This window comes from Sciurus carolinensis, chromosome 8 (genome assembly GCF_902686445.1).
Source record: "Sciurus carolinensis chromosome 8, mSciCar1.2, whole genome shotgun sequence".
NCBI lineage: Eukaryota > Metazoa > Chordata > Mammalia > Rodentia > Sciuridae > Sciurus > Sciurus carolinensis.
In genome coordinates this window covers 63,525,963-63,552,128 of record NC_062220.1, presented here as the reverse complement: position 1 = coordinate 63,552,128, position 26,166 = coordinate 63,525,963, and the positions used below count along the sequence as shown (strand labels likewise).

The window sequence follows — 26,166 nt, the reverse complement described above, 5'->3', positions numbered from 1 at the left end:
TATGGGCTTATCTCTCTTCTCTTCTGTTCCATTTGTTTACATTTCTGCTCTCATTCCAGTATCATGCTGTTTTTGTTACTATAGCTCTATAGTATAATATGAAATCAGATATTGTGATTGCTCCAGCTTTGTTCTTATTGCTTAGATTTGCTTTGCCTATTTGGGGTTTTTTATTCTTCCATATGCATGCTAGGATTTTTTTCTAATTCTGTAAAGAACGTCATTGGTTTTTGATGTGGGATTGCATTGAATCAGTAGATGACTTTTGGTAACATGACTATTTTAACAGTATTAATTCTGCCTATTCAAGAATTTAGGAGATATTTCTACCTTCTAGTATCTAATTGCTTTTTTCAGTGTTGTGTAATTTTTATGGTAGAAGTCTTTCACCTCTTTGGTTAGATTTATTCCTTTTAGTTTGGTTTGGTTTTAAGGCTATTGTTTGGTTTTAAGGCTATTGCATTTTTCTAATTATTTTCTCAGCAGATTCAATATTGGTGTATAGAAAAACTATGATTTTTATATGTTGATATTGTACCCTGTTAACTTTGATGAATTTGCCTATCAGCTAGAGCTTTTAGGATCTTTTAAGTATAGGATCAACCTGGATGCAACCTGGATGATTTGATTTCTTCCTTTCTTGTTCATATTTCTTTTTACTTTTCTAATTACTTTTCTAATTGCTCTGGCCAAATTTTCAAGTACTGTCTTAAAGGGGAATGATCAGAGTGGACACCCTTGTCTTGTTCCAAATTTTAAAGGAAATGTTTTCAGTTTTTGTCTTTGATTCTATTTAAGTGGTGTATTTATTGATTCTTATATGTTGAGTTATCCTTGCATCCCTTTTATTAATCCAGTTTGATCTTGATGTATAACTTTTTAATGTGATGTTGAATACACTTTGATCATTTTTTATTAAGGATCTGTATTCATTAAGGATATTGGTCTGTAATTTTTGTTTCTTTGTGTACCTTTATCTGATTTTGGTGTCAGGGTAATACTGGCTCCATAGAATGAATTTTGAAGTGTTCCTTTCCTTCTATTTCATGGATAATTTAAGGCACATTGGCATTTTTCTTTAAAGATCTGGTAGAATTCAACTGAAAATGCATATGGTCCTGGACTTTTCTTTATTGAAAGGCCTTTTTATTACTCCTTCAATCTCATTGCTTGCTGTTGTTCTGTTTAGGTTTTCTTTGTCCTCCCATGATTTCTTCTATGACTCATTCAACATCCAAAATGTATTTGTTTAATCTCATGTGTTTTTGTAGTTTCTGTGGTTTTTCTTGATGTTGATTTCTATTTTTATTCTATTACGATAAGATACAAGAAATTATATCCACTTTTTTGTATTTGGTATGACTTATTTTGTGGCCTAAAATTTGTTTTGGATATAGTTACATGAGCATCTCAGAATAATGTATATTTAGTTGTTGTTGAATGAAATATTCTGTAGATGATACAAAAAAAATGATCAGCATCATTAGCTGCAGGAATTGGAGAAATGCAAACCAAAACTATACTGAGATTTCATCTCACACCTATCAGAATGGCAGCCATCAAGAATACAGACAATAAAAGATGCTGGAGAGAATGTGGAGAAAAATAAGCACTTTTATACTGTTGGTGGGATTATAAATTATATATACACACACATGCACCAAATTTTCTTTATCCACTCATCCACTGATGGATATCCAGGCTGGTTCCATGGTTTGGCTACTGTGAATTGTGCTGCTATAAACATGAGTATGCATGTATCACTGAGGTATGATGACTTTAGTTCTTTTGGCTAAATATCAAGGAGAGGTATAGCTGGGTCATATGGTGGTTCCATGCCTAGTCTTTATGTGAAGTAGTACTTGTTTTATGTAATTAGTTGCACTAACATAAGGGGCATGTAAATATTTACTGTCTTGTTTCTTTTTAATGGATTTTCCCCTTACCAGCATATAATGACCTCTTTGTCTCTTCTGATTAATTTTATCTTGGAGTCTGTTTTGTTATATATAAGAGTAGCTACTCTTGCTTGCTTTTGGGGTTCCCGTTGCATGAAATATAATTTTTCATCCTTTGATTTTCCAACTATTTATCTTTACTTGTTAGGTATTTCTATTGCAGGCAATATGTATTTGGGTCAGTTGGCTAGTCTATGTCTTTTAATTGGACAGGTGAAATCATTTACATTCAATTTTTTTATGAGGTATGTGTTATTTATTTCCTGTCAACTTGATTTGTTTTAATGTTTAATTCAATTCTAATTATCATTGATTAGCTACTCTTCTAATGAGATTTATTCTTTTTTTATTTGTTCTAATTAGTCAAAGGGAGATCAGTAGAGGAAAGGGACCAGGGGGTGAGAGGAGTGGGAGGGAGAGGGAATGTTCTGGGGAATACTGTTATATTGTGCGCATATATGAATGTATAACAATAAAACCCATCATTATGTATAACTGTAATGCACTAATTAAAAATGTGGAATATGCTTTGCATATTCTCCAGTTTCATCCACTTACCAGCAAATGCCATAATTTCATTCTTCTTTAAGGCTGAGTTATTCCATTGTGTATATGTACCACATATTCTTTATCCATTCATCTGTTGAAAGGCACCCAGGTTGACTCCATAGTTTAACTATTGTGAGTTGAGCTGCTACAGTAGTCCCAAACCTTCACCATTTTGGCTTAGGAACTGACTTCCTTAACAAGACTCTTAAAGTGCAAGAAGTAAAATCAAGAATCAATAAATGAGACGGAATCAAACTAAAAAACTTCTTATCAGCAAAGAAAACCATAACATGAAGAGAGAGCCTACAGAATGGGAGAAAATTTTACCACATGCACCTAAGATAGAGCACTAATCTCCGGGATATATAAAGAACTCAAAAATCTTAATACCAAAAAAACAAATAATCCAGTCAACAAATGGGCTAAGGAACTGAACAGACACTTCACAGATGAAAAAATAGTCAATCAACAAATATATGAAAAAATATTCAACATTCTAGCAGTTAGAGAATTTCAAATTAAAACTACTCTAAGATTTCATCTTACGCTAGTCAGAATGTCAATTATCAAGACTACAAGCAAACGAGGATGTGGGGAAAAAGACTGCATATATTGCTGGTGGGACTGCAAATTGGTGCATCCATTACAGAAAGGAGTATGGAGATTCCTCAGAAAACTTGCAGTGGAACCACCATTTGACCTAGTTGTCCCACTCGTTGGTTTATACCCAGAGGACTTAAAATAAGCATAATAAGAGGTTTATTCTTTTCCAAAAAGTTTTTATGTTGTTCTGTGTATAGTATCTGTCAAAGTACTTTCTGCAATACTGGCTTAGTGGTCATGAATTCTTTTAGTTTATGCTTGTATTAGAACGTTTGTTTCTTTTTATTCTGAAGAATAGTCTTGCTAGACTAAGCAATCTTGGTTAGTACAAATTTTCTTCAGAGATTGAAACATATTCCAAGTCCTCCTGGATTTTTTAGTACTTATTCTTATAAATCAGCGGTCATCCTGATTGACTTGTCTGTAAATATAACCTGACATTCTCTCTTGAGGCTTTAACAATTTTATCCTTATTCTGTATGTTTGGTATTTTAATTATAATGTGTTGTGGAGTTCTTTTTTGGTCCTGTCCACATGGAGTTCTAGATGTGTCCTGTGTGCTTATTCCCAAAGTTTGGAAATTTTTCTCTTACTTCACTGAATATGTCATCAGTGCCATTGGCCTTTATGTTTACTCCTTCCTCACTGCCAATGGGTCTTAAGTTTGGTTTCTTTATGTTGTCCCAGAGTTCTTGTATATTCTGATCATAGTTTTATTTTTTTAATACTCTCTAAATATTCAAAGCTAACCACCTTCTCTTCAAGCTGTAAGGGTCTGTCTTCTACTTGATGTAATCTATTAGAGACATTTTCAACTGAAATATTTTAATATGACTTATGGAGTCATTTCCAAGATTTCTGTTTGGTTCTTTTTAAGTCACCAGTCTTTATTGAAATGCCCTTTCATGTCATGTATTTTCTCCCTTAGTTCATTCCTTGTATCATCTTTTAATTCATTAATCATTTGAATAGTCAACTTTTTGAATTCTTTGTCTGGGATTTCAGATATAGGTAGATTCAGTTATTAGGAATTGCGACCTTTTTGAGGCATCTTTTTGGTCTTTTTCCTCATGTTTCCCAAGATACTATATTTGCACATCAGTTGTGATGGATTCCAACTTTTTATGTGAGGGTCTTTTAGTATACAGTTTTATCTTTAAAAAAATTCCTGGGCTGGGGCAGGACTATATCTTAGCCTCAACAAAACCAGTCACCATAATCAAAAGTGCTGAGTTCAACCATTAGTACAACTTTGATAGGAGAGAATAACTGCCAGTAAAAGTGGTAGTTTAAGAACATACGATATCTAGAGCTGGGCATGGTGGCACACACCTGTACTCCAAATGGCTAGGGAGGCTGAGACAGGTGGATCGAGAGTTCAAAGCCAGCCTCAATACCAAATAGCCTCAAAGCCACCTTTCAATAGCAAGGTACTAAGCAACTCAGTGAGACACTGTCTCTAAATAAAATACAAAATAAGGCTTGGGATGTGGCTCAGTGGTCAAGTTCCCCTGTGCCCAAAAAAAAAAAACATACATACATACACACACACACACACACACACACACACACACACACACCATATCTGGGCATGGTGGGTACACACTAGTAATCCCAGGAATTCAGGAGGCTGTCAAGTTTGAGGCCAACCTGGGCAACTTACTAAGGCACTGTCTCAAAATTAAAAAAAGAAAAAAAATAGAAAAAGCTGAAAAGCTGGGGATGTAGCTTGTTGGTAGGGCATTCCTTGGTTCCATCTCCAGTATCACCAAAAAAAAAAAAAAAAAAAACCCACAATATATACCACAAAAGTTATTACTAGTGATCCCTATAGCTCTTAGCCAGTAACAGATAATATATAATAAGCCCAGAAGGTTAAGCATTAATGATAGTATGCTAAATTAATTGTAAGAGGGAATAAAAGCAAAGAAAAGAAAAAGGTGGAGGAGATAAGGGAGACAGAATATAAAATTGGAGTAAGAGGATGAAGGAGAGGGGAAGGGAATGGAGATGAGAAAGAAGTAATGAGGTATTGAGAAAGGATCCAGTTGACTGACAAAATACATAAAAATTAGATATAATAGAAAAAAAGCACAAAATTAAGGAAGACACTATTATTTTACATAGAGCAACTAGTGTAACTACAAGTCATAAAAAAGTTTTGTATTCTTCTTGCTGAGGTTTTTTAAATAGAGACTTTTCTTTTCAGGGTGTTAGAATCTCCTAGCTATGAGGATGTTTGTGTGACACAAATATTATGCTGTTTGTTCTCAACTCTGATCCAAACTGGCCAAACTTGTTAAGGGAGTCTGTCCCCTTCTTTCCTGGCAGCAAGTTCTATGGGAGTCTTATCTATTTCAGAGCAGAATTCACCCCAAATATGGCTGTGTTATTGTGACTGGGAATACAAGTGTAACTCCAGCAGGGCTGCTGATCAGCCCTTTCACCCATGTAGTGTGTGGACTGATCCAAACTGTACTACATTCCTCATTCCAAGAGCTTTGTGCAGGGAAAAGGTGTGGGAAGTGTCCAGGATACATCAGCCTATCTTCTAGACCCTTAGGACTTGGGGGGGTGACAGGTCTGCAATAGGATGTTGTGGCGTCATTGTTTTCCACCCAATCCTGATCCTTCCCAGTTCCACCCCTGTCACAGAGTTCACACCAGCAATTTCAAATGAAAGCGCCCTTCTCTATTCTTTCTCTACAGACTTATAAGCTAGCAGTCCTGCTGCTTTCGCCACCCAGAGCTTTTCTTAAGTGTGTTACAGTTTCTATCCAGTGCTCAGATTGATCCAGGGAAAAATAAAACGAAGTGTCCATTTGTTCTTGGATACTCAAAAAAAAACAAGACAAATAGAACAAGACAAACAGAATTTTTAAAAAGAGAGAAATGAAAAACAAAGGCAAACTGCAGGAATTTCTGATCTTCTCTTTGGGAAGACCAGAGAAAGAATCTAAACTGTCAACACTTCCCTGCTTTCACTAAATCTGCTGGCAAGTGCTGAGCCTCTCCCAGGCTGGCGCACTTCAGTGTCTGAAGGAATTTTCTGCACAAATTACAAATTTGTCAGATAACAACTCCTGTTTTTCTTAAATCGACTGGGGAGATTTCTTTTAGTTTGTTTGACAGAGGCTTCCCCATTCTCCCACTGAGCCACCATGCACCCAGCACTGGTGTAATTTATTCCTTTTATTGATTCTCTTTCTATTCTAGAAACCCCTATTTCTGGTTTTTTCCTGGTTGATAGTTCTTTTAATTGCCTGCCAGAGTTTGCCACAGCCTTCCTGTGTCATCATGCCACTGGAGAGATACTACATGGTGGATTCCTCTAATCTGCCATCAAATCGCTTCCCTTTTTTTTGGTACTGCCATGTCTTCTCTGTTCATTTTATAGGTAGTTGGTGGTGTGTCAGAATGATATGCAATATAGTGAACTCAGTAATTTTATAATAATCCTGATCAAATGTGTTTTTATTTGTTTTTGGTGTTGGAAATTAAACACAGGGCCTTGCACATGCTAGCTAAGCTCTCTACCACTGAGCTACATTCCCAGTCCTTTTTATTTTATAGTGAGGCACTGTTTTACTATATTTTCCAGACTGGCCTTGAACTCGGGATCCTTATACCTCAGCCTCCCATGTAGCTGGGATTACAGGCATGTGCCACCATGCCCAGTGACTACATGGGTTTTAATATAGCTGGTTCCCAAAGAAGTTCACCTGCCTAGGCTAGCAGAATTCCATTGAGGAAAACAAATCTTTTATTTTCCAAGTCAATGCTTTTTCTTTAATATGGTGGTACTTCCCTGGAAGAAAAGATGATGTTGAAGGGTTTGGGGGCTATTTGTTTATTTTGGTGTTGGGATTTGAACCCAAGGCCTGTTATTAATTGTAAGAGGGAATAAAAACAAAGAAAAGAAAAAGGTGGGGGAGATAAGGGAGACAGAATATAAAATCGAAGTAAGAAGGATGAAGGAGAGGGGAAGGGAATGAAGATGAGAAAGAAGTAATGAGGTATTGAGAAATGATACGGTGGTACTTTCCTGGAAGAAAAGATGATGTTGAAGGGTTTGGGGGCTATTTGTTTGTTTATTTTGGTGTTGGGATTTGAACCCAAGGCCTGGCATACATATCACCTCCAGACCTTTTTTTTTTAATGCTGTGTTCTACCTCTTCAGTTGTCATGTCCTTCACCCCTGTAATCTTTTCATTCCACCCTATTTTGAACCCCTCCTGAATTATTGTAAGAAAAGTAATGTTTTGAGTTTCCTTGAAATATCAGTTGGAAACAAAAGTTATATTATTTTTCATATGCATTTTAAGACTTGGTCAAACAAACTAAAAAAGAAAAAAGTAAATTTTTCTTCATTATAAAGAACCTATGTTCTTTCAGAACAGGTGAAATTGGGAATAATATTTAGGATAAGAATTATACAAGTCATATTGTATCAATTTGATGGGTCTTAATATTATTTGGAAGTCTTTGGTATCAAAATATTTAGTGAAAATATGAATGTTGAATACTGTAGTAGGAAGTATATGGCATAATTATTTGTAACTACATTTATAATGTACTTTTTTGTGTAATGAAAGTGCTACAGAAATATTTTAAACCCTGTTTCAGCCACCCTTAATTTAAGGAAGGGTAAGGAAGAAGTCTGTTAGTGTAATTAACAATGAAATTCAAGTGGCCAAGAATGTATTCACTATGTACATATCAGTATGCACAGACTACTACTTCTTAAAGCGTTTACATAACATTGGTTATGTAACTCATTTGGAACACATTAACTCTGTTCTTTTCCTAAAATAATAGTGAAGAAATATATAATGTATAAATATAACAAAAATAGAAAGTTGGGGTGTAATAATAGCACTTTTGGAAAGTGGAAAGCATATCAACTAATGAAAAGGGACTTAACAGACTAGAGAAAGCTAAAACTTGCTTTTGTGTAGGTGAGGGAAACTAATAGGAAGCAAGATTGTTCTTTTCAGGGAGCACTCCAAAAGGGTCAGATATTGGAGATTCCTCTTAAGCTGGTGTGTAGGATAGGAATGAAAACAAATAAAGTGTTTGAATCTTTTTATAAAGATAAAAGCATTTAGATACCCAGATTACTTCTATCAGATTGAGCTAACAGTGCCTGTTTTTCCCCACACCTGAGTATACTGTGGGGAAGGAATTTACTCCGCAGTGGTTGAACCAGGAAGCCCCAGAGACATCCAGCCTAGCTTCTAGTTGGGTTGTGGTGCCTAACTAAAAACAAGAACCTCATGCTAACTGGTGAGATCCCCAGCTCCCTTGCTCCCACCTCTTTCTTGGCTTCCTGAATACTGTTAACTACTTCTGGTAGGAGATATTATCTTTCCCTTAAACAACTAATCAGCCCAAGAGACAGATTGGTAGTTGTGACCCTCAGTCACCATATAGTGAGATATCCACTCTTCAATAAGTCTTTCCCATTATATACATATATGCTTACATACTTTTTAGGCATTTTTAATTCCATTCTTAACAGTGAACAGGGGCAAGAATGATCATTTGACACAGGCCTCTAACATGAAAGACAGGAAATGTAGACAATACAGAATAGGAAAAAAGATGGAGGAAAAATAACTAGCCCATTTCTCATCCACTAGGAAATCCTGTAACCATGAATAAGAGCCAGATTGTTATAATAAGAAACTCTTGAATATTAAAAAGCCTAACAGCATAAAATTCAAAAATTAAACAGAAGGTTGGAAAATAGTCAAGGAACTTTCCCAAGAAAGTTAATGAATAAAAGGAGAGAAAAGACAATAAGGAAATTAGAGCACTAAAGCAGGTTGGTCCATCACTGAACAGTGTGAAAGAAAACTAAAGGAGAAGTTAGCAAAGAAATAAAAAAGTTTCTAGAATTAAAGGACATGGGTTTCATATAGAAAATATACAAGTTCCCAGCATTTTATATATATATGGGTTGGAATGCATTAGATTTTTTTAAGTCACATCATGAGACTGTAGAACATGAAGAATAAAAAGGAAGAACCTGAAAATTCCAACAGGGGAAGAAAAACAGCTCATAATTAAAAGAAAAAGAATCAAAATTGCAAAATTCTAGAGGAATGTCATTTCCAATCTAGAATTCTGTGCCTTTAAAAAAGAAAAAAGAAACAATAAATTTAAGCTGTGAATGGGGACAATGTGCCTTTAATCCTAGCTATTCAGGAAACTGAGGCAGGAAAACTGAGTTTGAAGATAGTCTGGGTGTTTTTGTTGCCTTTTTCATTACTGGGACCAAAAAAACTGAGTAGAGTAGCATAGAGTGGAAAAGCTTGTTTTCACTAACAGTTTCAGGGGTTCAGTCTATAGTCAGACAACTCCATACCTCTAGTAAGAGGTGGTGCAAAACATTAGGGAAGAAGGGCATGATGGAGGAAAGTAGTTCAGGACATGGCAACCATGAAGCAGTGGGGGAGAGAAAGAGCTATGATCACCAGGGACAAAATATAATCCCCAAAGTCATACCCCCAGTGACCTTTCTTCTCTAGTCATACCCCACATTCCTATACTTACTACTATCCATATTATATTAGGTTACAACTCTCAATCTAATCATTTTACCTCCAAATATTCTTGCATCACTTCACACATGAGCTTTTGGGGTACACCTCATATATAAACCATAACATTTCACCCGTCCCCAAAAGCTAATGTCCATTTCTTAATTCAAAGTACACTTAATCCATCTCCAAGTGTTCCTGTAGTCTTAAAATGCCACAACCTGTATGCCATTAATTCAAACACCAGCAAGGGACAATGGGGGATTAATAAAGATTAGTGGTGAGGGGAGGGGGTAAGGCAAGAGTGGATTGTGCAGAGGAAAATGAGGGGTGGGGAGGGGGCAAGAGGAAGTAAAGCTAATAGAATGAGACAAACAGCATTACCCTATATGCATGTGTGATTACATACAGTGTGACTCTACTTCATGTACAACCAGAGAAATGAAAGTTGAACCCTATTTGGGTACAATGAATCCAAAAATAATTCTAAAAAATAGCAATAAATAAATAAATAAACAAAAAGGACATGTGAACACACAGAGAAAAATCTGGGACCAGGTGGGACACCATCCTCTGATGGAGGAACAGTGACCCATCACATTTATTTTATAGGTTTTCTTATCAAAAGGGTTTTCTGTGAGAAAATTTCTTCAAAGCAGGCAGACTGATGGATGAAGTACTGGGCAGCCAATTATAATTATCCTTTTGCACTCATAATTCTCTACCCCTGGCAGCTGGTGTCTGAACTAAAGGCTGATAGTCCTGTGTCTTGCACAGTATCTCTTCAAGCAGGGTGTCACCAAAGCAACTGGTCAATCTTGACCTGCCCCTTAGTATAGGAAGTTCTCAGCACAGGTGCAGGCTTCTGCTGCAAGACAGAGATCCTGAGCCAAGTCACCACTCCCCACATTAAAAGTTCCAGCATTACCCAGAACTCCCAAGTCTAAAATCTCTACTGAGACCTCAAGGCAAGCTCTTTGCTCTTTGATCCTGTAAAGATCAAAAGCAAGCTACATATATCCAATATATAATGGCATAGAATAAACATTTTTATTCCAAAAGGGAGAAACAGGGGCATAGAAGAAAGGGATGAGACCAAGCAAAGTCAAAATCTAGCTGGGCAAACAGATTCTGTAGCTGCACCCCCGTGTACTTACTACTTGCATCCCACATGACCTCTCTGTTGTCTTGTCTCTGCTCGATTCCTACAGCTTTCCTTGATGGACATCCCACATTACTTGCATCTCTTAATCTTGGGGGCCTCCACTGCAACCTCAGCTTCCTTCTCACATCTTCATGCATCAACTTCTCGGGGTGGAAATTTGATCCTTTGTACTTTGCCTGGCCTCCCAGGCTTTCCTTTGAAATCTCAGAAGCCTCCATGACCCTCTAACTCCAGTTTCCTACATTCCTGCAAAACCAGCAGTGGTTGACACCAAGGTCTATCACCATTTAGAGTAGTAGCCAAGTGTCCTGAGACCTGGCTACAGCAGCCTCTGAATGCCTGGGCAGCTTAGCATGGTGAAACAGCTTCCTAGGCAACCCCTGTGCAAGCAGGATGCCCCCATGGTCTCTTTTCAAAGAAATCTTTACTCCACACCCTTTAATTCAATGGGTGTGTTCTTGCCAATTCCTGAGATGCCCTCAAACCATCTTTCCTATTGATTCTGGGTAAAGTGCTTGGCATTTCTTTAGTGGCTATAATCTCTTTAACAGCTACACCTTCCTTAGCCCCAGTTTTACTCACTTTTCTGGCCAAACTTCCAAGTTTTGCAAATTTTTTCTGCTCTGCTTCCTGCTCCTGATTGTCACAGTAAACTTGGCCAAAAACCACCAACAATATCCATGCCACTCCCAGAATGCTCTGTTGCCTTGAAATTTCATCAAAATTAAGTAGCCCATCCCCTTTAAATTAGCCTCACAGAAAGTCTCAAAACACATTTGTCAGGACCTAATGATCTCTAGTTCAATTTCCAATAGAGTCCTCTTCTGAAACCTCAATAGCCCAGTCTTTACTGTCCACAGTTCTATGGGTATTCTGGTCTTTCAAGTTCTCACCTGAATTGCTCATTGAACTCCACTTAAAACCTTCTAAAACTTTTCCAGTTTGCTTCTCTGAACTTTTTAAAATTTCTCTTCATGCAAACTGACTTCCAAAGCTTCTGAATCATATGGTCAGGTTAGTCAGAGCAATATGGCCCTACTCCAAGTACCAATTTGTTTTAGTCAGCTTCATCATCATTGTGACCAAAAGACCTGATGAGCACTGTAGAGGAGGAAAATTTTATTTTCACTCACAGTTTCAGATGCTCAATCTCCATTTGGCTAATTCCATTGCTTTGGGCCCAAAGTGAGGCAGAACATCACAGCAGAAGGGCAGATGGAGAAAATCAGCTCAGGACATGGCAGCCAGGAAGCAGAGAGAGAGAGAGAGAGAGAGAGAGAGAGAGAGAGAGAGAGAGAGCTCTGCTTACCGGGGACAAAATATAAACTGCAAAGGCTTACCCCCAGTGATCTGTTTCCTACAGGTACACCCTACCTGCCTACAGATACCACCCAATTAATCTGTGTCAGTGGATTAATTCACTGATTAGGTTACAGCTCATAATCTGATCATTTCGCCTCTGAATGTTCTTGCATTCCCTCATACATGAGTTTTTGTGGGACACCTCATATTTAAACCATAACACTGGGCAACAGTAAGACTCTTTTAAAAAAATTAATGGTTCTGAAAATACTATACTTTATATACAAGCCCTCAAGAAGTTTACCTCCTACCCATAGTTTTTGAGAAGCAACTAGAGGGTGTACCTAGAGGGTGTGTACCTAGAAAGAAAAAAATGGAAACTGGAAAACATGGGAGTCTGAAACTGGAGCTCCATGGTGGCCTAGGGAGCCAATGATTCACACTGGATCACAATGCCCAAGGAATCTTAGAGTGGTATCTGTGGTATTAATAGTTACCTGATGTGTTTGACCTTATTGAGAGGTGGTGTACTATAAATCTGTAGTACACTTAGAAGACTGAGTTACTGATAATATATAGAGAACCAAGCAATCAGAACCCTAAAGCTATTTGGGAAAAACAAAAAGTTATAGACGGAAAGAAATTGTGGTGTCATAGGTATGAATAATATCTGGAGTCATAAGATTAAGTTAGCCAAAAGTTACAATTAAACAGTACTGGAAAGGTAGAGAAAAACATGTTTATGTAGTAGGAATCAGTAGAGAATGTGTGAAACAAAGAGCAATGTAAACATTTTGAAATACAGAGGTAAATCAGAAACAGCTGTGAAAAAAGTTGAAAGTAGATGTGTGTGGCTAACTGGAGTGCTATAAGAGCGAACTGTTTTTCTTTAAAAGTTGCATTATATGTCTTTTAAAAATAGTATATGTATATTGCTTTGATAAATATTAACTTTGACAAATTATAAATTTTTTTATTTATAACCGTATTCTAATGGATTTTAATATAATAGCCTTAGTTACATAAATGTCATCTATCACTTGTTTTTAAAAGAATAGACACTCTTAAAATTCTCTCTGTTAATGTTTTTCAGTTGCCTTGTAGAAGGGGATGCTAAGGAAGAAATACTGCAACCACCAGAACCTCATCCAGTGCCACCTATCTTGACACCTTCTCCCCCTTCAGCTTTTCCAACAGTTACTACTGTGTGGCAGGACAATGATAGATACCACCCAAAGCCAGTATTGCATGTGGTTTCATCAGAACAGCATTCAACAGACCTCAACAGAAACTATAATAAATCTACAGATCTTCCAGGGAAAAATGAATCAACTATTGAACAGATAGATAAAAAATTGGAACGAAATTTAAGTTTTGAGATTAAGAAAGTCCCTCTCCAAGAAGGACCAAAAAGTTTCGATGGTAACACACTCTTGAATAGGGGACATGCAATTAAAATTAAATCTGCTTCATCTTGTATAATTGATAAAATCTCTAAGCCACAGGAATTAAGTTCAGGGGATCTAAAAGTTGATGATATCTCTCATAATTCTTGTGTGGACTGTAGTGCAGCACAGTCGAACAAAGCTCCTGTTACTGCACCAGAAGAATCACAGAAGAATTCAGACACACCTCCACGGCCAGATCGCTTGCCCCTTGATAAGAAAGGGCACGTAACGTGGTCATTTCATGGACCTGAGAATGCCACACCTGATTCATCCGAAGGCAAATCCTCAGATATTCACTGTCAAACTATGAAAACTCTAAGTTTAACACCAAGCCCTACAGCACAAGTTGAAGCCTTTGATATTGTGGATCATCAAAGTAGTTCACCTCTACTCAGAGCACCCCTTAGCTTTACTAATCCTCTTCACTCTGATGACTCGGACTCAGATGAAAGGAACTCTGATGGTGCTGTGATCAAGAATAAAACTAATATTTCAACAGCAATTGCCACGGTTTCTGCTGCCACTAGTACTGAAAGCATTTCTACTAGGAAAGTATTGCCAATGTCCATTGCTAGACATGAGGCAGGAATGATACACTTGGGTGCTGAAAAAGGTAATAATGTAGTACCTAACACTTTAATGTCTTTATCATGTGCCAGTCACTATTCTAACCACTTTAGCTATGTTAATTCATTATGCTTTATTCCATACCGTACTTTATTCCATACTCTAGAATCTACAAAATTTAATAATTTTAAATACTGATTGTTTTAAAATAATTACCTTAATTTCATTACATTGTATTAGCAGTTTTATTTTTCTAAAATACCTCAATTATTGTAAGTTATTTACTTTCTTTTCCTTCCCTATTACAGCTTTTAGTGGTTTGTGCAGATCAAAAATTTAATGAATAATTAGAAATAATTTAGGGAAAATAGCATTGCTTAAAGTAATAATGACAGAAATACTATATAGAGTGGCTTAGTTGATCATTTTGTTTTACCTGTTTCTCATAAATATATAATCATCTTTTTTTCTATTTCTTTACCAAAATTTTTGAAAATTGCTTGCAAATAAAGTTGCTTTTGATCCTGAGTTTAACCCAAGAACAATGTTGGAAACTACTCAGCAGAATATGTATAGTTAATTCATTTAGTCGTGAGTAGGATGTATACCTACCTAGTTAACAAAACTATGACTCTTCTTTAAGCAGTCTTAACATTTTAAGATAATGCACGTACTCAGTTTCCAAGATATATTACTGATTCTTGATCTGCTACTTAAAAACATGACTGCTTTCTTAAACAGACCATAAAGATGAAAGCAGATGTATAAACATGAAAACTATTTACTGATATATTGATTACCAGTTGTCATTTACTTATCAGGGAACCTTGATGGTAGCACATACAGATTTTTTAAAATTTGTTCATTTTCATTATACATGACAGTAGAATGTATTTTGACATGTTACATATACGTGGAGTATAACTTCCCATTTTTGTGGTTGTACATGATGTGGAGTTACACTGGTTGTGTATTTATATGTGAACACAGGGAAGTTATATCTGATTCATTCTACTGTCTTTCCCATTCCCATCTCTCTTCTTCCCCCACTCCACCCTGTCCAATCTGGTGAACCCCACACACAGACCTGTTGGGAGTCACCATCCACATATGAGAGAGAACATTTGACCTTTGATCTTTTGGAATTGGCTTATTTCACTTAATGTGATAGTCTCCAGTTCCATCCATTTACCTGCAAATACCATAATTTCATTCTTCTTTATGGTTGAGTAATATTCCATTGTGTATATATACCACATTTTCTTGTATCCATCCCTCTGTTGAAGGGCACTACAAACTGATATAGTGTGCAGGCAAAATAAATACTATGGGGTTAGGGATATAGCTCAGTGGTAGAGCACTTGCCTATCATGTGCAAGGACCTAGGTTCAATCCCTAGCACTGCCCCCCCAAAAAAGTATATGAACTTGAAAGATGACTTTCTATTTCTGACCAATTATAAAACCACCCAGGCTGTGGGACTTTTCTCCAGTCATATATACTGTATTTTGTGTCTTGAGAACAATCTGATGTACAAGAGAGTCTAGGCTAATTTTTAAGTTAGAGAATTTGGGGTTTTTTTTCCTTTCTTTCTTTTGGGGTACTAAGAGGTGGAACCAGAGACATTCTACCACTGAGCCACATCCCCAGCCATTTTTATTGTTATTTTGAGACATAGTCTTACAAAATTGCTGAGTTGACCTTGAACTTCATGAATCTCCTGCGTCAGCCTCCCAAGTTATAAGTGTGCACCATCATGCCTGGCCCAAATTCTATTTTTTTGATTCTTCTGTGACTTATTTAATTGAACGTTCTTCAGAAGATAATGATTATCATTGTAAATATTATTTTACCAGTTTTCCATAATTTGAAATTATATTAGCATTTAGTCTTCCTCAACTTCAAAGTCTAAAATATAACTATACTTATATACATATACATTTACAACTGCCAACCTTTATGCAAGAAAATATATAACAAGCACTTATAATTTGGGGCCTTTTTTCTCCCTCTCTTCTTCCCTCCCTTCCTTCTTTTTAAACTATGGATTGGAAATAGAATTTGGTGAGGACAGGAAAGATGCATGATAGGATAGGCTCTTTAAAACTTACTACCAGGTGACCAGTCTTGTGATGGTAACAAAAAGAGTTCTTTTAAAGTAACAAATATTGGGCTGGGGAGACAGCTCAGTCAGTAGAGTACTTGCCTTGCAAGCACAGGGCCCTGGGTTCAAACCTCAGCACTGCAAAGCAAAAAAAAAAAAAAAAAAAAAAAGTAACAAATATTGTCCAGGGATAGCTGAAAACACCCTGCTACATACTAATTAATATTTGTTTATTTTTAAATTTGTGTTTCAAAACAAAAATAGCTGTAAATGTGATTTCTCATTTCTTTTTACCTTACCCAACTTTCTTTTGATTTGATATTAGCTGAAGATTTTCCTGTGTAAATGTTCATTGCTGCAACCTAAGTACAATTAGTACGTTTTTAATCGTTTACTTTGTATACTACTTCATAGATTTGATACAAGAATTAGGAGATTTTGTCTTAGAACTTGTTAATGAGTTAGCTAAATAATGTTGTATTGGCACCTAAAGTAACCTTTATTGCCTGGCAAAAATTCCTAGCCATGAATTTTCTTCTTTTGGTCTGGGGATTGAACCTAGGGCCTCATGCATATTAACCATGCTATATGAATTCTGATTTTAGTCTTGTCTCAAGTCTCCTGTAAGACTTCTCAGATTCAGCCATAGTAGGCCCCAAACAGGCAAAAGCCTGTGTAAAATATGCAATCTCTAGTTCTATAAACGTTTTTTAATAACTTCTTTTTTGAAAAAGGTAATTATATAACTTATGAACATATGAAAGGTAATCCAGAGATCCAGGGAGAAACATCTAGTCAAAAAGCAAGGGCCAGCCCTGGGTTCAATACTCAGCACCACATATAAATAAATAAAAGATCCATTCACAACTAAAATTAAAAAAAAAAAAAAATAAGAACCACAATTAGAAAATAAATTCATTTTCTCTCTCTCTCTCTCTCTCTCTCTCTCTCCACCTCTCTCCCTCTCTCCCTTTATTTTTTGCAGTACTGGGGATTGCATTATGCATTGCTCTACCACTGAGCTACAATCCCAGCCCAGAAAATACAATTCATTGAGAGTAAAGACTGTCATAAATGACGGATACAAAATTTCTAAGATATTTGATAAATACTTATAAACAAGTAGAACTGCCTTTTAATTTATGAAATTACCACAATGCCAAGGTTATGCGTCTGTCCTTCCAGCGGCCACCTCTTAACTGTTAGTTTTTAGCAACAAAAAGGCAAAGAGAAATATGATGATGGCTCATCCTGTTTCTACTGCTACTATCAGATGGATACTGTAGATAGTTCTTTAGTGGCAAGAGAACTTGGATACCCTGGATAGATGTCAGGTATTGGACTGAATTTCTTAGCAGGACCCAGGCTGTATTTTCTTGTTTCTCCAGCTAAATAAATGTAGATGGGGCAAAGAGCACCCATACCTGCCTCAAATTGTTCAAAATGTGCTCATTTTCAATTTATTCATAGCTTATCAGATATGGTAAAATACAGTATTGTGGGTAGGCTGTTTGATTCATTTTAAAAGAGTACAGTGGGCAAGGCCCAGAGAAAATAAGGCGGGATCCTTACATTACCTTTTCTTTTCTTTTTTTAATATTTTTTAGTTGTAGACAGACACAGTATCTCTATTTTATTTATTTATTTTTATGTGGTGCTGAAGATCAAACCCAGTGCCTCACACATGCCAGGCAAGCACTCTACCACTGAGCCACAATCCCAGCCCCACATTACCTTTTCTTTATCCCATCCTTCCTAGCCTGAGCGTCCATAAACAGAATTATATGCTCACATTCACTTTCTCTATCACCATTGACAACTCAAAGATCTAATGTACTGATTTATCCTAGGTCATAGTAAGGCTAACTTCTGAGACTTACTTAATGCATTAGCTATATTCCCAAACCCTTTTAATTTTTATTTTGAGACAAGGTCTTGCTACATTACTGAGGCTGACCTTGAACTTGCAGTTGCAGGCATGCATCACCATGCCTGGCTACTAGTGAAAAACTTTCATATGACTTTTGTCAATATTGTCAAATTACGGGCTGGGGAGATAGCTCAGCTGGTAGAGTGCTTGCTTGCAATCAGAAGGCCCTGAGTTCGATTCCTAGTACCACCAAAAAAAAAAAAAAAGAATGGTAATATTGTCAAATTACAGCCATGTGCCACTGTTCACAAGATCTTAAACAATAATAAATGGACATAAAAATTTTTAGTAGCTATGTTTTGTACATATTAAAAAAATAACTAGCTGGGCATCTGTGATCCCATCGTCTCAGGAGGCCGAGGCAGGAGAATCATGAGTCTAAAGCCAACCTCGGCCATAGCAAGGTGCTAAGCAACTTAGTGAGACCCTGTCTCTAAATAAATTACAAAATAGGGCTGGGGATATGACTCATTGGTCAAGTGCCTCTGAGTTCATCTCTGGTACCCCCAAAATTAAAAAATATATACATATGTATATATATAAAACTAGTACTTCAAATATTGCTTTAGTTATTACTGTTTAGGAACATGACTGAAGTACATAGTTAAATTTAAACTTAGTGAGATTTAACTAGTAAATAAACTTAGTGAGATTTAACTAGTAAATAGGACAGATTGTATATAGTATGGCAAAAACCATAAAAGGAGTTAAGCAGTTGAATCCACTTTGGGAAATACTGGCTTAAGTAAATGACTAAAGCTTTCCCTTTTTGGACTCGAAGCATCATCAATAAGCCCAACAGGCAGTGACTTCTGTTGAATCTTCAGCCTCAGAGGACAAATCTGCTTTATCTCCACAGTGTTAGAAAATTGATAGGAGAGTTATTTTTCTTGGTGCAGTAGTGGTAGAGTTCATCATTCTTTGTTTAGTAAGCATGATAACTCTTCTTGATAATGAATTGATTGATAAAGATGTGTTTTGGTCTTTTTAAGACTGTTTTTGTAAAACAATTTTTTGTATTATTGTGTACATTTTTATTGGTACATTATAAGTATACATTCACTGTGGGATTCCTTGTGATATATTCATACATGCATAGTACATAATTTGGTCAATTTTGTTTTTCAGTATTTCTCCCCCTCTTTTTTTTTTCTTCTTCCCTCCTCCTGAGCCCCCATTTTCTACTGGTCTCCCTTCCGTTTTCATGAGACCCTTTTATATTCCTTCCCACCCCCTCAATTCTTTTTTTTTTTTTTTTTTTTTTTTTTTTGCAGTGCTGGGGATCGAACCCAGGGCCTTGTGCTTGCAAGTCAAGCACTCTACCGACTGAGCTATCTCCCCAGCCCCCACCACCTCAATTCTAAGAGAACTGATCTTTTACATACTTGTGACTAGAATTTTTCTAATATCAAAACAGTTCTCAAATTTTATTTAGATGACATGTTGTTAATTTTTAATAATTTGGCTAAGTTTCATGTATTTAATTTAGATGGTGATGTTAGTGAAGATTCACCACCACCTCTTCCTGAAAGAACTCCTGAATCTTTTGTATTGGCCAGTGAACATAGTGAGTGTCTCTTCTGCTTTTACGTTTACTTTATACTCTAATAAAAATAACTCTCAAAAATATGGCTGATTTTAATTTAGTAACTGTTATGTAGAATAATTAAATTCAAAAGCCAGTTTGAATTGATAGTGGCATGCTTTTAATTCCTCATTTGAAAAGTTCTTTAAAATGGTATTTATGAGAACACTAATTGCTTCACTTTTTAGTGTAAGTTAACATTTAAACTAGGTTATGGGTGGGCAGCAGTTAAAATGTATTACCAAAAAACACTTCAGAACACAAGACTATCAGAACTGAGAGAAAGTGATCATATTTCAAAGCATTAATAATGTACTCCCAATTAATGCTCCTAAAACAGTAATATATTGGTCGTGTCTCATGTTCAGTGGAGAAGCTTACTAGTCTAATGAGTTACATTACCAATACATTATTCATTTTGACTGATTCTGAAGATACTAAAAACAGTGAAGCATTATACCTTTAATTTTCATGTTTGTCAGATTATCTATAGACTACAATAAACTGATGACTGAATTCATGTAAATTTTAGGGACAGAAACTCAGGAATTTCCTCAAATTAATAAACACTAAAGATCTTTTATGAAAGCAATAGTTTCTAAAAAATGTGTAGAATCTGTTTTGTATGTACTTTAATACAAAGGAATTTCAGTAGTTAATGATATAATTTGAATAATAAAATTTTATTTTTCTCAGATATACCTATAAGATCAGAATGGAATGAACTTCAAAGTCAGGAATCGTCTGAACAAAGAGAGTCTAAAGTAAGTCCTTTTGGAATTGGAGCAACAAGAGCTTAATATTTTCACTCATCCATTTCTCTTAACAATTGTTATCATTTTTTGCAGTACTGGGGATGGAACCCAGGACCTCATGCATGCTAGGCAGACACTCTAACACTGAGCTATATCCCGAGCTTTAGTCATTATAATAACTACATTTTTAAATGATTAAATATTATTTATGATTTACAATAAGCCTTTCTTATGCTAAGATTTCTGACACATTGTCTACATTAAATGTAGGAGATTGTTTTAAATAAAAGCACAATTTTACCTACATAAGATCATCACTTCACAGAATTATTTTCTCAAACTGCTTTTGAAAGTTTTATCATATTCCAAATTATTTTGGAGGTAGAACAGGTCTTACTACTTCCAAGGTCATACTACCTTCCTAGATTTTGTTCCACTCATTATAATACCAGTGGTCACCTGTTTTTTTTTTTTCTTCTTTCATTTTTGTGGCCACCCTAGGTTTCTCTCACATTCAAGAAATGTTCTGTTAGTTAAATATTTTGGTAATAGGAAATGCCACTTTTTGTCAGCATTAACATATTTCCCTATATTGTAGTATCTCTGAAATAAAAACATGATACATTTTAATTGTCACATGAAATAAATGATAATCCCACAAAAATGATATCTTATAATCAATGATACCATAGATTAATTCAATATGGTAATTGGGTGACAAATTTCAGCTGTGTGTATGTTCCTTTGTGTAGTGTCTCTTGCTTCTTCAGTTTTTGTTCAGAAACTTTTGCTTGTGATATTAAATAGCATAACACTTAAAATTTTTAAGCCTAATTGAAAACATCATTGTTTTCCTTTGACACTGAAAATCTTGATAGACCTTGATATTTCTGGACTACATATATACCTATAACAGACTAAGCTTTCTATTATATGCATATAAAATGAATGTAATATAATAGCTATTAAATGTTTTCCTTGTAGGACTTGATAACCTCTGGAAATGGAAAATGTGGTGAGTTATTAGATTAAAAAAACCTTTTTGCTAAAGACTTTACAGATTAGTTTAATTTCTACAAGAGCATGATTCATGCTATTTGGATATTTCTATATATGAAAATATCTAGGGCAAATTTTCTAGAAGCTTTATTTAAGTGGAATATTTTTTAGTTAGTGATGGACTTTTATTTTATTTATTTATATGCAGTGCTGAGAATTGAACCCAGTGCCTCACACCTGCTAGGCAAGCACTCTGCCACTGAGCCACAACCCCAGCCTTAACCAGTTCTTCTAAGTTAATTAGAATTATTATGTTTAACCAGATATTATTGACCTAGAAAAATTATGGGAACATTTATTGTCAATAGTTATTTAATGTGTAGAGTAAATCTTTTTTTTTTTTTTTTAAGACATTTGCTGTATTTTATTTTCTGTTGTTTTTAAAAATACTTAGTGGTTGGGGCATATAGTTCAATGGTAGAGCTGTAGAACCATGTACTTAGTATATTGGGGTGAAGCCCCAGGTTCAATATCCCATGCACAAACAAAAACAAACAAAATATTTAGAAATTAGATCCTGACTTTAATAAATGCCCCAAATTTACCTCAGTGATGGGATTGGATTCATTAAAAACCAGTTGTTTTAGATATCCTCTTCTTAGGATATTTACATTTATTTGTAACAACCAGTAAAATTATGTAGCCCAAACCAGTGGTTACAATGGGGTTACAATTTTTTTTATCATGCTACTCTTCCTATCATACTAATGTAGGTCAAGTTGTTATTAATTTTATATGTCCGTGACTATCAAACATCCTGGCCTATACAAATTCTTCAATTCACCTGTTGTCTCTGCCCCTGTTCTCCAGTCTGTCTCAGGTCTTCTCTTTCATGATTATACCTTGAATTTTAACCTGATGAATCTATTGTATCACATAAACTCATTACTCCCTTTCTTTACTGAGGCATCAGATTGTAATGACAAGAGAATCTTTCAAGCCATCCTAACCTGGATTACAATCCCATTTCTTTATCTATGCAACCTATCTATGCATCCTTGTCACTCTAGTCACACTCGTAGTTATCCTTGAGTTTCCTAATTCCCATGCCATGTTGTTATACCCCTGAGGATTGCTGGGGAATATCACTGAATTTAAAGATTAAGCCACAATTTGAGGTCATTTACAATTTGAGGTCACAGGCATTGCTTGCTTTTCTTATGTGCTTTAGTTGGTACTTTTCCATTTCTGAGTTTTAAAATTTTCTTTTCTTCTAAAATTATCAGTCCTGAACTGGACATGGTGGTGCACATCTGTAATCCCAGCGACTCAGGAGGTATAGTTAGGAGGACTGCAAGTTCAGGCCTGGCCTTGGCAATTTAGCAAGCCTCTGTCTCAATGGGTTCAGTCTCTACTATGACAAAAAATAATAAAATCACCAGTCCCACTAACTCTTAGTTGATCTTTACTTCAAAAGTCAAAACCTTAAGACTAGATCATCTCTTTATCCTAGCGTATCACCCAGCATCAAATATCTCACCACCACTAGTTTTATCTAGATGCCTCTCTTCTGTCCCCTTTGCATTCTGTTTTATTTTTTTTATAAAATGTATCACACTTCTGTTCATTTTTGTCTTTCACTAGGCCAGGGATTTGGCAGTCTGCAACCCACAGGCCTAATCCTGCCCTTGCATTCATTTTTTCATATGCCCTTGAGCTTTTTAGAAAATGTTTTTTAGAAAATGTTTTTTAAAAATGTACAAACAAAAGAAATATATTTGGTAGATATATATTTGGTAGATATCTTAGGAAGAAATTTGCTGACTCCTCTAGACTGTAAGCATCTTGAGGATAGGAACCATCTATTATTTGACTTAAATTCTAGATTTCCAGAAAAGTTCCTAAGAAGGTATAGGGGATACATAATAAAGGTTGTAAAGGAAGAAATGAACCATAATAGTTATTTTTTTGTTACTAATTTTACACATTGATAATTAAATGAGTAAACTAACTACAATTTAAACAACATAACACTTGAAAAGAATTACTACTTTGGGAGACAAGTAGTCCATTAATTAACCAAGAACTTCTTTGCCATTGATTTCCATTTAAAGGCATTTCAGTTGGAATTATTGCCTTAGAACATAAAACACATGGTATAACTACTTTAAGGAAATAATACCAAGATCTAGATTTATGGAATGAAGTGAAAAACATAACAAGAATCTCCACATTGCCTAAGTTCTCACTGCAAATTTCTAGGTATCCTCAAGAATAACTAACATGATTTTCTGTGCTCACTACTCTTGTATTTTTATTTATCCTAACCTCTAAAATTTATGATGACCATAAAGTAAAACTTGCTCTATTAACTCATTGCCCACACTAAAACAATTAAAGTATTTTATGTATGGTGCTACAAACAATGGTAATTGAATCTTTGTTTTGCAATTTTAGATCATCCAGCAGGAGGTTTTCACACAGAGACTTGTACAGAATGTCCATCTACTTTCAGTGACAAGAAAGATCAAATAGCAGAAAATCCAACGGAAGCCACAGATATTGGTAATTTGTTTAATTAATAATTTAAAAACTAAATAGTTAATGCTGTCAAGAGTGAGAAAAGATTGTTTTCCAGGATTTCCTTTATCAGATTTTTTTACTGAGATTCATTCAGGTTTTGAAATGATACTTGCCAAGAATAAAATGTGTATAATCCAAATGTCTTAGAATTAATCATGAAATAAATGAAATACTTAATTTATTCTGTCCCACACTGAAATTGAAAACCAAAATATAAAAAAAATTGCAATATATAAGTAAATGAATCTTTTGTGTCAGAAAGTGTAAAATATCTTAGATATTATTTTTACTTTGTGATAGAATTGGTTTTACTTTTTGCTTTGCTTTGCTTTCCTCTGCCCACCTTGCCAAGAATGGGGTCTTGCTATGTTACCTATGCTGTGCTCAAACTCCTGGACTCAAGAAATCCTTCTTTTTCATCCTCCCTGCAGTCACATGCCACCATGCTTAAATATAATAGGAAGCAGTTATTTTCAGTTACCCCAAATAAATGTATATTTAATGTAATTAAATGTAAATGTATATTTGTTTTGTATTTGTAGAGTTTGATTTGGTTTGAATTCTAAATTCCCTTCTGGAAATTTATTTCAGAAAATGGGATGTCTACAGATACGGTTTTAGTAGTATAAAAGTTTTTCTGAACATTGACCAGTTTTGATGTTTTGACCCTAGGTTTTGGTAATCGCTGTGGAAAACCCAGAGGACCAAGAGATCCACCTTCAGAATGGACATGATTCAGAGAGCTAAAAGACACTTTAAATTGTACTGGAAAATTCAAGTGCCACTGAAAGCCAGATTTATAGTATTCCATCTTTAAAATGTGGGACTAACAGCAGTGTAGATTGTTACCATGATATTATTTTGCTGGGATCATCTACCTGCCTTAGGAAAAAGTATTACATATGGTTTATTTTGTAACTTCAAGTATTATTGCCTTAATGTCTCTTAACCCTGTTACACGCTGCTTGTAGACCTGTTAATATAGTAATACTTTTATGATAAATTGAGTTAAAGGACTACTCTTTTGCTGTTTTATCATGTATGCATTATTTTGTATATGTACAGGGCAAGTAGGTATATAATTTGATAAAGTTGAAGTCATAAAATATTATTAACAGAAGATGTAAGAAATTTCTGCATGGTCTAAATCTTTGTGTACCTTATTTGTAAATTATTTGCCCTGATGTTTTAGAAAATAGTTTCTGAATTTTAAAATAGCTGGATTCATGCAGCCAGCATTGCAGGTTATCAGAGATCAAAGATTGTAATAATAATACATTTTGTAAATTGTAAGCAAAAAGTTATTTTTATATTATATACTGTCTAATTGTCATCCTAATTGTTCTTGTTTTCATCTAGTCATGGAGATTCAGTAAGTGCCTTGGAACAATATTGAATTCTCTTAGTTGTGTGTGTTACTTTAATATTTGAACTCAACTGGGATTAGAAGACTATCAAAATATATGTATGTTTCAGGATATTTGACCTGCCATTAAAAAAACAAAAACAGTTTTACAGTGCCTACACAGTGTCTTGGTTTTTCATTCCTAGGATATTAGACCTACTATCAACCTTCTAACTGGCTCAGTCTTATCTTTTAAGTTACAAATATGAATGGGGTTTAATCTTAATTAAGGAATAGGAAGCTGGGTATGATGTTGCTCACCTGTAGTGCCAAGGAAGGACAATCATTTGAGCTCACAAATCTGAGACCAGCATGGGCAGCATTGTGATACCCTTTCTAAAAAGAGAAAAGACAAACAAGGAATAGGGAGCACCTTCTGCAAAGAACATAGCTCTGCCTATTTTGGGTTGTTGTTGTTGTTGTTGTTATTGTTGTAGCTCTGCCCATTTTGGTTTGTTGTTGTTGATGTTGTTGTTTGTTTGTTTGTTTTGGTACCAGGGATTGAAACCAGGAGAATTTAACCACTGAGTCACATCCCCAGCCCTTTTTATGTTTTGTTTTGAGGCAGGGTCTTACTAAGTTACTTAGGGCCTCTCTAAGCCACTGACTTGTGATCGCCCTGTCTTATCCTTATGAGCCACTGGGATTACAGGCATGCACCACCATGC

General features: G+C 35.4%; 1 protein-coding gene across 4 annotated transcripts in view; it reads left to right on the top strand.

Annotated features, from left to right (window-relative positions):
* Positions 1-25,617, top strand: part of Ptpn12 (protein tyrosine phosphatase non-receptor type 12) — a 119,325-nt gene extending 93,708 nt beyond the window's left edge. For all 4 annotated transcript variants that reach the window (XM_047560915.1, XM_047560914.1, XM_047560912.1 and 1 more), the window contains 6 exons: positions 13,216-14,183; positions 19,661-19,738; positions 20,453-20,520; positions 21,496-21,526; positions 23,968-24,075; positions 24,766-25,617. In XM_047560915.1, coding sequence (XP_047416871.1) covers positions 13,216-14,183; positions 19,661-19,738; positions 20,453-20,520; positions 21,496-21,526; positions 23,968-24,075; positions 24,766-24,827 — 1,315 coding nt within the window. In that variant the 3' untranslated portion in view covers positions 24,828-25,617. The remainder of the gene's footprint in view (positions 1-13,215; positions 14,184-19,660; positions 19,739-20,452; positions 20,521-21,495; positions 21,527-23,967; positions 24,076-24,765) is intronic.
* Positions 25,618-26,166: the final 549 nt, after the last annotated feature.